General features: G+C 35.1%; 1 protein-coding gene across 4 annotated transcripts in view; it reads left to right on the top strand.

The window, feature by feature from the left end:
- The window catches only part of Pdss2 (decaprenyl diphosphate synthase subunit 2), a 274,672-nt gene that overhangs the window by 154,572 nt on the left and 105,982 nt on the right, over positions 1–14,118 (top strand). For all 4 annotated transcript variants that reach the window (XM_048783835.1, XM_048783729.1, XM_048783661.1 and 1 more), the window contains one exon: positions 11,933–12,131. In XM_048783835.1, the coding sequence (XP_048639792.1) occupies positions 11,933–12,131 (199 nt within the window). The remainder of the gene's footprint in view (positions 1–11,932; positions 12,132–14,118) is intronic.

The following is a 14,118-nucleotide window of genomic DNA, read 5'->3' as shown; positions in this document are numbered from 1 at the left end:
TATTACAAGTAGCCCTTATTATTATTAAGCATTATTCAGTTAATCCTTATTTTACTTAATATTGGCCCAAAGTGTAAGAATAGTGATGCTGGCAATTCCAATAGACCAAAGGGAAGCTATAAAGGTCTACTTCTAAATATCATCTCACATCAAGAAGAAGAAGGGTGAGTATAGTACAATGGGATATTTTGAGAGAAACTGCATTCCCATACTTATTATTATAGTATGTTATTATAATTATTCTATTTTATTATTAATTATTGTTAATCTCTTACTGTGCCTAATTTATAAATTAAATGTATCATGGGTATGTATGTATTTATAGGGTTTGATAGTATCCATGACTTCAGGTATCCACTGAGGGTCTTAGAACATATCTGACAAGGATAAGGGTGATATCCAGTTCTTCTATCAAATTATCACTCTGTTCATGTTGTCACTTTCGAGTACACATTCTAATCATGAAACTCCTAAATTACTAGTAAGGTAGAAACAACTTTGTGACATTATGGGTTGGCAAAATGTCACGTAAAACCAGGGATAAATTTCTTACAGAACTATTTAAACAGAATAAGTTTCCTCATATAGTCATCAGCTCCTTGTGACTGGAAATATTCATACTGGTTGAGTGATTTGCTGAGTGGGAGCTTGATCTAGAGTTCTCTGAAGTCATGCTGTACTATCCCCATCTTTTCAACATTCTGTACATCCTGGATTATGCTGGCATATTCCATTTCTTGAAATATAAATTTCATCTGAGTCTTCATGCTGAGCTCTTCAATGGTTCCACACTAGAATTTATAAAAACTTGAATTCCTTGCTATATTCAAGGCCCTCTTCCATTCACAACAATAGTTTCATCTCTGCTCCTCTCCTTTAGATGGGCTAACCTGCCATTGTCTAGCAAACATCCCATTCTTACCTACAAATCTCAATCTTTGCTTGTTCTGTATTTGTAACCTTTAAAAAGCTTAAATATTTAAAAACAAAAATTGCTGTTTAAAAGTTTATAATCTCAGCATCTACCTTTGCTGCCTCCCATCTGTTTTCTTTCCTTTCTTCTCCTTGTCCTTCCTTTTATTCTCCAAAAATTAACTCACGCTATTCGTTCATCCATTTATTCATTCAACAAATAACAAACACTTACTCTGTACTAGGTACTGGTATACATACTTGAGATACAGTAATGGAAAAAAAAAATCATAGCCTTCAGGGAGTTTACCTGCTTCAGTTTGTTTTATATACTTAGCAAAATACCATGGACAACTTTCTAAGTCAGTAGATGTAGATCTGCCACATTCTTTTTAATTGCTACTTAGTATTGCATTAGTGAACATTTAGATTGTTTCCAATTTTTGGCTGCTAACCAAGCTATGTAATATATGTTAGTAAAAACAAACATTTATGTATATATAAAATTTTGCTATTATTTCAGTGAGATATCATAAGTCAAGGGTATCCACATTTTTATTTTATCAGATATCATATTTTCAGTTACCAGGAATTGTAGCAATTTAAAATCCAACAGTGGATCAGAGGAAATTTTCCCTATTAGTGGTTGCCTTCAAGGGTCACGCTGTTCAAGTGCTTTTAGAAATGGTAGAAACTGATGAAATGATGAGCATAGTTCCAAAGGCTTCCAGATTCTGTTTATTTTTTTTTTAATATTAATTGCCAAAGAGTATGCCTATGGACTTCATTTGTCTTAGAGCATCACCAAGACCCTATACCCACACTCACTGAAATGGTATCTTCTTAATCTTTTTCATTTCTTCAAAGCTAACAAATTAAAAATATTACTTCACTACTATTATAATACTCCTTTCCTAAATTATTTGAGTTTGGGCATCATTTTATATGGATTTTGGACATTTATGTTCCCTTTGGAATTACCTTTTTGTCTCCTTTCCTATTTTGCTATTAAGCTGTTTATCTTTTCTTATGAATTTTGTCCAATTTGGACAAATTCCACACATTTTTAATATAAATCTTTTGTGTATGTTGCAAACACTTTTCTTCCTACAATAGCTTCATAAGAAGTATACAATCTAAAATAGCAGGTCATATTTTTTTCCAAAAATTTCTTTTTAATTTTAAAATTTATTCTTCTGATGTGAACAAAAAAATTAGTTTTCTGGTTTAGGGGCTAGGGCGGTATCTTAGTGGTAGGACCCTTGTCTCACACATGTGAGGCACTGGGTTCAATCCTCAGCACCACATAAAAATAAATAAAGATATTGTGTTCATCTACAACTCAAAAAATATTTTTTAAAAAAATTAAGTTTTCTGCTTTAAAAAAAAAGTTTTAGGATTCAAAGAAAATTACTGTATCCCGGGCCTGGTGGCACAAGCCTATAATCCCAGTGGCTCAGGAGGCTGAGACAGTAGGATTACAAGTTCAAAGCCAACCTCAGCAAAAGCGAGGCACTAAGCAACTCAGTGAGACCCTGTCTCTACATAAAATACAAAATAGGGCTGGGGATGTGGCTCAGTGATTGAGCGCCCCTGAATTCAATCCCCAGTATCAAGAAAGAAAGAAAGAAAGAAAATTACTTTAAATAAATGATTCTTGCCTACCATTTTAATACTTTTAGAAAGACACTAAATTTTTGTACATGTTGTGTTTGGGATTTTGATGAGTTTTCAAATGATATGCAGTGAGCCCATGCGTTAGAACCCAAGAGCCTTGGGCATGAATCCAGTTCTGCTGTTTACTATCTATGTGAACTTGAGCTAGTTATTTAGCGTGTCAGCCTTGCTCCCTTCTGTGCACTGGTGATATTGCTTATCTCAAAGAGTTCTAGTTTTACATTATTTGACTTATTAATAAGTTAATTGAGTTATTCTTCCAAATATATTTCACTCAACACCTAATATATAGTACTTAATTGGCTCAAACTGATTAATTTATTAAGTAGTAGCTATAATCACCACTAGGCATTTTTTAAAATAGGGTATTTGAAGTATTTTCAGATGAAATGACATGATATCTGGTATTTACTTCAAAATAATCTGAAAAGGGAATGTGGGTGTAACTTAAACAGGGTTAGCCTTAAGTTAGTAATTCTTGAAGCCAGTGTCAGTCCATAGAGAATCTATTATTTTTATTCATGTATGTTTGAAAAGTCTCAAAATTAAAAAAAAATTAAAAGCATCTTTAGAAGCTGTTGAAAATAACAAAGTGTAAACATTTTTTTTTATTTCTAAGTAGAATACTATGTGAATATTATTGTCTGTACTTATCTGTATTTTCTTAAACCCCTCAGAAGGAAGAAAGGAAAAAAAAAATAGAGAAAGAGGTTCTGTTTTTGTTTTCTTTTTAACCTCTTTTGTGTATGTGGTAAAACACAATTGACCCGTCTACTATTTTAACAGCAACTTAAATGTAAAACACTTACATTATTATAAGTTATTATAAGAAACAATTTTTAAAATATATTTTTAGTTGTTATAGACCTTTATTTTTTTCATACGTGGTACTGAGAATCAAACCCAGTGCCTCACACATGCCAGGCAAGTGTGCTACTGCTGAACCACAGCCCAGCCCATAAGAAACAATTTTTAATAATTAAAACTATTCATCCGCAGACATGGCTCCTATAAGGTAGTCATCACTCACACCTGGAAGGGGCTGATTGGAAGCTAACTGACCTCTGGGTCACTTCCAATTATGATGCTATAAACCTGACTTTAGTTTATACCATTTCTTTTCTTTTGAAAATATGATAGCAGTCCCCTGTAGCCTTTATAAAAATTATTTCTAAGTAAAAAGATATTTAACAAATATTTATAGGCTAGGAAAGTAGATAATATAATGTACAGTGTAGTGTGAAAAGAGGGGGTAGGGAGATGAATGGCTAGAGAAATAATTACAGTAAAATATGATTAATGACTGAGCTATATTCAGAGGCCTTTAAGCACAGAAGTTAATTCTGGAGAAGTGAGGGAAAGCTTCACAGAAGAAATGACACATGAGCTGATTCTTAAACCTTCTTTAAACAAAAATATATTGGTTACTTACTCTACAGCAGCAAAAGTTGTATGGCACCTTCATACTGTGGACCTCTGTAGAGATATAAAATAGAACAAGGAGGTTTTATACTTGTAAAAAACATGGAACTCTCTGACAAGTAATATTAGGTGAATAAAATCAGAGTGCAGGGATGTGAACTTAAAATATCTGCACCGTAGTTGTGATACAATTTTTATTGACTGTATCTTTCAGGAATTTATTTGGCTGCATATTACAGGACTCTAACAAACAGTAATTTCAAAGAGTAGCTGAAAAGTGTTTATCTCAGAAAACAGAAAGCTGGGGGTGGGTAGCTCAGTGGTAGAGCACTTGCTTAGCATGCACAAGGTCCTAGGTTCACTCCCCAGCACAAGAAAGAGAAAGAAAAGAAACAAGAAATCTGGAGGTGGGCTTATCAGCAGATACAGCCGTCAAATGAGTCCTTGGGGGCTCAAGTTTCTCCTTTCTTCCTGTTGTGCCATTCTCTCATTTCTTCCTGCTCTACCATCCTTAGCTTGGGGCTATCTTTAGGATCCCTGAGTCTCTATTGGGCCTCTAAGCAGTTGGGCCATATTCTAGACAAGAAGAAAGGGTGTGCCCAAAATGCCAAAGGTACACACTAGCTGAATCTGTCTCTTTGTCTCAGGAACTTAGTAGGCTTCTCAGAAACCCCACCTAGTGGACTTCTGTTCAGTTTGATTGGCAAGAATTTGTCACATCTAGGTGCAGATTTGGGGAGGTTTTTTTTAAGAGAGTGCATTGCCACTCCAAAGATAATCAAAGGTATGTTGGTGGTGAGGAAGGGAAGAAAGAGTAGGTAACTGGCAAGGTCTGCCATTCTTATTTCAGAAGTTTATGATGCTAAAAAATTTGCAGAAATGTTAGAGGAAAATGAAGAAATCAAAAGCAGATGAAGTTGTTTAACATATAATTGAAAGTGATTTGCTGGAATTTCTTTCAAAAACATTGATTAATTTTAAGTTCTTTTTTTTAAAAAAAAAATTATATTTAAGTTGTAGTTGAACACAATACCTTTATTTTATTTATTTATTTTTATGTGGTGTTGAGGGTTGAACCTAGGGCCTCGCATGTGCTAGGTGAGCACTCTACCACTGAGCTACAACCGCAGCCCCAATTTTGAGTTCTTTTAATGTGGTCATTATTTCTTTTTTATTCTTTATTTTTTAAAAAATATCTTTTAGTTGTAGGTGGACACAATGCCTTCATTTTTATTAATTTATTTGTATATAGTGCTGAGGACTGAACCCAGTGCCTCATCCATGCTGGGCAAGCGCTCTACCACTGAGCCACAACCCCAGCCCAGTAATTATTTTTTTACTCAAATTGCTTAACACAAATGATATTTATTTGTAGCATTTTTCCAAATCACTTAGATGAGATATACCAAAGAGGAATAAAATATAGATAGATAGATAGATAGATAGATAGATAGATAGATAGATTAGATAAAATGGTATGATGATGTTTATTTAATATGATTTTTTAATCCAGTGTATTGAAAGTTCATTAGATTGCTTAAGGTAGCTTAAAATAGTAATAAGATAATGAGAAAAAAAATTCTCCCAGATTTTTTCATACTTTCACTGCTTCTCTGCTGTATACTAAATAGGATTCTTGGATAATGTGATCAAGAATTATTTATCTGATAACAAAATCTGAGAAGTTGAGAATATAGTACTGTTACAGAGCTGGGGCCTTCCAAGAAACTGAGGCAGCACAAAGAACTCCCCCTTCAAACCTGATTTTTGCAACCAAATCAGATTTTAGAAAATGTCATTCAAAATAAGAGGAATAAGTTTATTTTTTATTTGTTTTTTTAAAAGAAGACTTTTTTTATAACTTTATTTTTAATTTTTTTTTATTTTTTATGTGGTGCTGAGGATTGAACCCAGTGCCTCACAGGTGCTAGGCAAGCACTGTACCATTGAGCCACAACCCTTGCCCAGAAATGAATTTATTGAAGGGACAGAAAAAGGAAAGGGGAAATTCTCAAGGGAGAAAGTGTGTCCTGTCAGAGAGGAGAAGAACAATGTCCCTTTCCTGCACTCCAGCTTTATTGGGGGTCCCAAGAAGTTTCCAGAATCCCACCCAGGTCTACCTCTTGACTTTTGACTGGCAGCAAGATGATATCAGTCTTTCAATGAAGTCCCCACTGTCATGGCAACTCTAAGTCATCTTGGCACATGCTGACCTTACATTCTTAAAAGATTTTATGGTTAAAAGGAACTATCCTTGTTTCCCAGAATTTCAGGATCTGGTCACAAAAGTCTCCTGGATTCCTCTTATCAGCATTTCTGCATTTCTCCTGCAGTTAACAGGTAGTTTGCTGAGGAATCTGGCATATCCTGTCCACTTAGGTCGGGCAAGGCTGCAGGTAAATTGCTTCTTGGAAAAGAAAGCATGTGGGGATCAACACAGTGGGCCCATTTTATAAAATAATTTTTTTAACTTTGTGTTCCTGCCATTTCACATCTGTCTGTCCCCTAACAATACTAGATAATGGAATTATAAAACAGATTTTAGATGACCAGCCACTTTATTTCTATTTCTTACAGAAAAATAACTACCAATAATAGCAGTAGTTTTGTGTCTTTTTTAACAATTAGCTGCTACTCTGGGGGTTTTGTTGTTGTTGTTGTTGTTTATTTGTTTGTTTTAATTGATGAATCTTAGAATTAGGGAGCAGGAAGGAATTTGTTTAGCACTCTTCTTTTCAGTGATAAGAAGACCAAGGGCCTGATTATTTAAAGAGTTTGCCCCTAGCTATCTCATGTAATAGGCAGAAGTAGAAATGCCATTGAGATTCCTGACTGGGCTAAATCAGTTGATTTGGTTCTGAGCAAATTATTTAGAAACAACTTGATTACTTTATTCAGTTATTCTGCACAATAAAAGAGCCAAACTTGTTCTTAATATATTTTCTTCTAGTTAAGTTTCTTTTCATAGTACTTAAAAACTGGGGGTGAAAACTGGACAGATTTTTGATGAACATTGGTAACATTGGTAACTTTGGCTTATTACCCCTCTCCTTCATTTAATATTTGGGAAGTAAATAGACACTTGAAATTATCATTGGTCACTATGACAAAGTGACTCTGAGTTCCAGCTTTCTCTTTTTCAAACTCCATGTTCTCAATCAAGTATTTAACCTCCCCAGACCTGCTGTAATTAGAATCACAAGTAGATAATATACATGAGTTCTTTTTGTAAATGTTGGGCCCTATACAATCTGATGGGTTTTCACTTTGAGTATTATCATTGTTTTTGTTACTACTGACTGTGGCATTTAAAAGTTGCTATTAATTTAATGAATGCTCTTTTATGCTTATAGATGTCTTTATTAAAAGCTCACAATTACTTATTTTCTTCCTCAGGGTAATTCAAAACACCTACAGCTTCTTTCTTGCCTGGTGATTACTTTTCTTTCCCAAGCTAAGCCTCAAGAGAGACTTATCCAAATGCTTAACCCTTTTGAGTTTTATGCTTGCCCATAATTTATTTGTGTGATTTTATTTTTGAAATGTGACAATATGGATTTTTTTTTCAGTGAATGGCTTTGTAAACTAGAAAGCATTTTGAAGATAGTAATAAGATGTACTTTTTATTCCTTTCTTTTAGTTGTTTTTTAAAGGATAATTTTAGATGTTAGCTCTGCTCTTAAAAAATGTTTTCTGTTAACTTCTCAATAGTCTTATAAGCATCTATCCTTAATGATTTTCTTGGGGATGTAATGAGATTTTAATCTAACCATGAATTTACTTTTTTCTTAGAAACTGTTTCACTCACTGGTTCATCTCCTTTCCATATTCCTGCAGTTTGTAATCAAGTGCAATATGTCTATTGGGTCATCTTTACATTCTCTTTAATTTTTTAAACAAAGGAAATGAACTAGAGATATTTTTTTTGATATTACCAAGTTATTTGACTCCTTTATTTTTAATTATATTTTTATATAATTATTATTTTATAGTTGTTCAATAAGTACTATATTTGAGAGAAGAGGGGCAAGTGTTTGTTATTTGATGTATTTATTCTTCTCCATGTCCAAAGGAGGTTTGAGGTCAAGCCCTTTGGTCACATTTGCCTTGGACCTTTGTAATATCTCTCTACTTTTACTATCCACTTTTTCAGATTTTTTCCACATGACCACCTTCAGGATATTCTTCCTAAATTATTAAAGCATATATATCATCCCTCTTCTCTAAAGCATTGCCTTTGTAATAAAATACAGACCCTTTAACCTGCTCTAACCTACCTCCAGATTCCTATTTCTCACTTAACCCTCATGCTTTTTTTTTTTTTCCTAACCAAACTGACCTCCTCATCCTCACCACATTTTCCAGCCTTGCCTTCCGTAGGCCTTAATTCCTGGTCTTCCTTATTTATGGGTTCCTAATGCCTGCTGTTGTCTCTGCTCTTTCTCTCCAGCTATGGAAATCCTACTTTATTGTTCAAGGCCTAGCTCTCATTAGGTTCTTTGAGGTGTATTTGGGAGGCAGCCTAGGTAGTAGAAATAGGTTGGATTTTAGGGTCTCTTTTCCATTGTTGCATAACAAACCACCTCAAACTTATAGTAGCTTTTTTTTTCCCCAAAGGGTCTTTTTTTGTTTTTATTTATTTATTTAAATTAGAGAGGGAAACAATGAGTTGCTAAGGATCGAACCCAGTGTCTCACACATGCAAGGTAAGTGCTTTGCCACTGGGCCACAACCCCAGCCCCAAACCTTAGTAGCTTAAAACAACCATTTTTTTCTCATAATTCTGCAGGTTGACTAGACTGTTCCTCTGCTGATTTCTCCTGGGTATATTTTTGTGGTCTGGTAAAACAGCCAGGGGCTTAGCTGGGCTCCGATGACTATGCTTCTCTCCATGTTGTTTTTCATCCTCTAGGAGGCTGTACTAGGTTTCTTAACATGTAGTCTCAGGGCAGCATTCCAAGAAGGCAAGTCCCAATGCAAAACACTTACCAAGCCTGTTTGACCCAAGTCTGCTGATGTCCCCTTGGCCAGACAAATCATATTTATCAAACTTAGAGTCAATCAAACAGGAGACTACACATGGCATGGAAATCCAAAGAGATGGTTTATTGTTGGTAAGCTGTCTGCCCCTGGCTGCAGTGATTCATATTCTTTCCATGGGCATAATGTGCTGCCTCCTAAGATCCCTAAGACTCACCTATTTCATGGCACCGAGTTCCAAAGTCCATGATCTCATCATTTGCACTAGGTCTAGATGTGGATGTGGCTCCCTGGATACAGCTCCTCTTAACTCAGGAATCTAGAAACTAAAAAAATAAGTAGTCCACCCCACCACTGCCACCTCATATCCAGTATACAACATTGAGGCAGGAACAAATTAACCAATAGTCACAATAGTCACTTCATTTTTTAATATTGATTTTTTAGTTGTAGGTGGGCAGAATAACTTTATTTTATTTTTATGTGGTTCTGAGACTCAAACCCAGTGCCTCACACATACTAGGCAAGCGCTCTACCTCTGAGCCATAACCCCAGCCCCCAACTTCTGTTTTTTAAAAAGGAGTAATGAGGGCTGGAGATATAGCTCAGTTGGTAGAGTGCTTGCCTTGCATGCCCAGGCCCTGGGTTCAATCTCCAGCACCATTTTAAAAAAAAGGAGTAATGAGAGGTACACAGTAAATATTGGTCCAGAGCAATGCTGAAATTCAGCTGGGCAGTGAGCAAGAAATGCTTCATGATTAGGGCCGAGTCCTACTCCCTAGAATTTGTTTCCTAATCCACCTCTTTGTGGCTCTTGACTCTGCTCTCTGAGCTATCTTCCCTTTTTAGTAAGAACTGGCTCCTATCTATAGCTGACTAGCTACCAACCTGCTTTTTGTCCAGAAAGCTGGAGATCCAGAAACTCCTTTTCTCCCTCATCTTAAACTCTGTTATTTTTAACCCAAACTCATAACTTCTTTAAATTTTTTTTGAGATTCTGATTGGCCATTCTGTACCCTAAAAGCCATATTCATAATTCATTTTTGAAACAGACCTCTGAACTTTGAACTGAGAATGAGGCTGCAGTGGGGCAGTACCCTTAAAATTCATAGATGCTCTTTTGTCTGAGAGTTCTCCCAGTCACCACTTTCAGTTTTTTGGGTCTTTACAAAGGGTCTTATGGCCATGCCTTTGATTTTATCTTTTTTCTAATATGTTTTCTTATTTTGGGAGTCTTTTTCTAGAAGTACTGAAAATGTTAACAGCTTTATTTTCAGCTTAGAAATTCTTTGCTCCTTTGTTGTTCCTCTAAATTGTGCTTGAAAATTGAACGATTCTGTCAATATCTCATTTATTTCATACATTTTATCTATAATGATAATTACAGCATTCTGTCTGGAAATCTTATTAAGATCCCTAAGTTAATTAGATTCAATATCTATATATGCATATAGGTATGAAGAGGTTATCTTTCAAGTTACTCCATGTACAAAATGGTTTTCCCACTTGTTTCACTACCTTATAGCACAGTATGTCCCTTCTCAGTCCTCTAGGAGCAATTTCCTCAATGTCTTTTCAGCCCATACAAAGGTTTGCCATTTTTTCACCCTTCACTTCTAAGACTCAAAGCTATTGATATGTAGTTTAAGTTTTGATTACAACAACACCTCACTATTAGATATACCAGTTTCTGTGTTGCATATATATTGTTGCATAACAAACCACTCTATATTTTAGTGATTGAAAATAACCATTTTTATTTCTTACCATTCTATAAGTTGACAGGGTGGTTCTTCTACATAGGGTCATGTGATTCCTGTGACTGCCTTAGATAAACCTAAGCTTGTCAGTTACATTCATTAGGCTTTGCTTGCATCATGTTTGTTGATGTCCTATTGACCAAGCAAGTACATGGCCAAGCCCAGGGTTAATGTGGTAAGGACTGCATAGGACCATGGACCAAGAGATATAGTTCACATGGGGCCATTTTTAATGGTTAAAGTCCAACAGATTTCCAGTTTACATTACTTTGTATCCTTGGAAAGTCATTTCACTTGTGTGCAACAATTTTTTTATGTGCATAAAGGGGTAAATAATATCTATAATAGGGTTGTTATGATATTTTAATTTTAAGTAATTACTTGTTTATTTATTTTTGTACTGGGGATCGAACCCAGAGCTTCATGCATGCTAGGCAAGAGCTCTACCACTGAACCAATCCCCACCCTCTAATAACTACTTGTTTTTTGTGCAGTTATGAGAGTAATACTTTTGTCATTGTGCAAAATATACAAACTGTAGAAAATTATTTAAAAGAAAGCAAACATCTCCTGAAATTCCATCTAATACAATACTATACCAGGAGCTCCTCAGGGCCTTTTCTGTCCTATTTTCCATTGTAAGGATGTGTGTGTGTTTGTGTGTGTGTGTGTGTGTGTGTGTGTGTACACCTTTCTCATCCTGAAAGGTAAAGTCCCTGAAGGAAGAGAACTCAACTCTGTAAATTCCATAACTTTGTATTTAGGATGATAATGCACATTAAATACTTAGCCTAATATCTGGCACAGATATATTCCCACTTAAATTGTTGTTCTGTTGATACTACCAAGGATTCTTAGAAGTCTTAAAGTTATGAGAATGAGAAAAGTATCCTGAGAGCAAAATATCTAAATGGAACTGTGGAGGGTGGCTTCTCTCTGGGGAGCCCAGTGAATTGTGAGGTAGAGTGTAGGAGCATTATAGAGAAAGACGTTGTCAAGATCTACTTATAGATCCCAAACTACTCAATGGCAAGGCCTCTATTATAAATTCTTAATTAAAAAGGAATACCCCCTTCAAAGAATAATCTAGTAAATGTTTTATTGTTGAAAACTTGAAGCCTAACATTAGTAATAAAAATTATATTCTTGATACTCAAACAGATTTTATCTTTACGTTTTAGTCAAAGAAGTTTGGCAGAGATCACAGAACTTATCCATACTGCTCTCCTTGTACATCGTGGGATAGTAAATTTAAATGAATTGCAGTCTTCTGATGGACCACTGAAAGACATGCAATTCGGAAATAAAATAGCTATCCTAAGTGGAGACTTTCTTCTAGCAAATGCCTGCAATGGACTAGCCCTGCTACAGAACACCAAGGTAAAAAATGTAAGAGTTTGCTTATACCTGGATGGCCTTCAGGTGGTTCTTGGTTGGGAGATGGAGCCATAGAGGTCTCTACGCTCTGTGCCCAACTCCCCTATGTAGATGTTCAGTAAAACTTTGTTGACGATGATGATGGCAGTGTCAACATCAGGGAAAACTGGTAAACACTATAAGTCAGTTTTGAACGTAATTTTTATTTTTTTGTGATTACAGGTAAAATTCATTAATTATTATTCCAAATAAAGAATATATAAATAAGTTAAATGTATTTTTAACAAATTTTAAATTATTAAAATTAAATTATTAAAAAATATTCTAAATAAAGAATATATAAATAAATATTATCTATAATCCCACTACCTAGTTAATATTTTCATGTATTTCTTTGTAGTCATTTGTTGGCTATTCATTTATACTTTTATATATAGGGATCATTTTTATAATATACAAGAATGTGCTTGTATATAAGGTTTTTTAATCCTATGTATTGCTTTGCACCTCTTATTATAATGTGGGTATTTTCCCATGCTATTAACATTTTTCAAAAAAAAAACATTTTTCATACATTTTAAATAATTGCATAATATTCTTTCATTTAGATATTATGTCATTTATTTAACAAATTCTTTAGTGTTCAACATTTAGTCTGCTTCTTATTCATCACAAATAGACCTGCAGTAAATATCTTTTCACAGCAATTTTCTCATTCCTGATTTTCCATTATAGATTGTTTCTTTTTTTAATATTTATTTTTTAGTTGTAGTTGGACACAATACCTTTATTTTATTTATTTTTATGTGGTGCTAAGGATCGAACCCAGGGCCTCACATGTGCTAGGCAAGTACTATACCACTGAGCCACAACCCTAGCCCCTCCAGGTTATTTCTTTAAGATAAATTGAAAGGGTTTAAACATTTTCAGAATTCTTGATACATATTGTCGCACTGCTTTCTGTAAAGGAGAAATATTCTTTATATATCAGGTTTATGTTTGACTACAAGAGAACATTGGCCTGTGTATGTGTGGGAGGGGATTCTTTATTATTTCTCTCATGTAAAAACATACAGAAGTTGGTATGGTGATTCTGCAAAGTCAAGGACCCAGGCTCCTTCTATCTTACTGTTCTGCCCTCCTTATCTTACCACTTCATGGTCTAAGACAGTTGCCATCATGCCTCACTCCAGTCAATAGGAAGGAGGAAGAAAAGCAAAAATGGACAGATCTCCTTTCCTTGAAGGTCACCTGAGTGTACATCTGGTTTGCTAAGAACAGTCTCAGTGTAGGACAGCTTTCCCCAAATCCCATCTTGTTTGGCTTTTGTTCTGAATTTTCCATTTTTTAACAGGGATTTATTATCTAATTATTACATTAGAATAAGACACAACGGGTTTGATAGATTTCCACATTGTACTTCTAGCCTCTGCTTAATTTTTGTCTAATATAAACTAATTGTACTGTGAAACCCTTACACAGTGGACAGAGTTCTCATTTTAAGGTGTTATTAAATCTGAAAGACAACCAGCAGTAAGTAACTCATCTCTTTTTCACAGCCCTTTTAGACACAGTGTAATTAACACCTCCTCATTGCAGGGCAATTGCTGATCCCACAAAATACACTTAAATACAAATGTCTAGACTGAGATAACTCCTTTCTGTATTAAGTCATGAGAGAAGTTATTTGCCACTGCTGCCCTAGTTAGCTACTTGGTGTTATCAACCAATTGTACCATGATCCATGCATGGACTACAAGTCACAAAGCTGCCAGGTAGCCAGGCATGGTGGCGCATGCCTGTAATCCTAGTGGCTCAGGAGGCTGAGATAGGAGGATCATGAATTGAAAGCCATCCTCAGCAAAAGCGAGGTGCTAAGCAACTCAGTGAGACTCTGTCTCTACATAATACAAAATAGGGCTGGGGATGTTCCTCAGTGGTCAAGTGCCCCTGAGTTCAATCCCTGGTACAAAAAAAAAAAACCAAAAAG

Source organism: Marmota marmota, unplaced genomic scaffold (genome assembly GCF_001458135.2).
Source record: "Marmota marmota marmota unplaced genomic scaffold, marMar, whole genome shotgun sequence".
In the NCBI taxonomy this organism is placed as follows: Eukaryota; Metazoa; Chordata; class Mammalia; order Rodentia; family Sciuridae; genus Marmota; species Marmota marmota.
The sequence above is the reverse complement of the archived record's forward strand: the minus strand, read 5'-3'. Positions and strand labels throughout refer to the sequence as shown.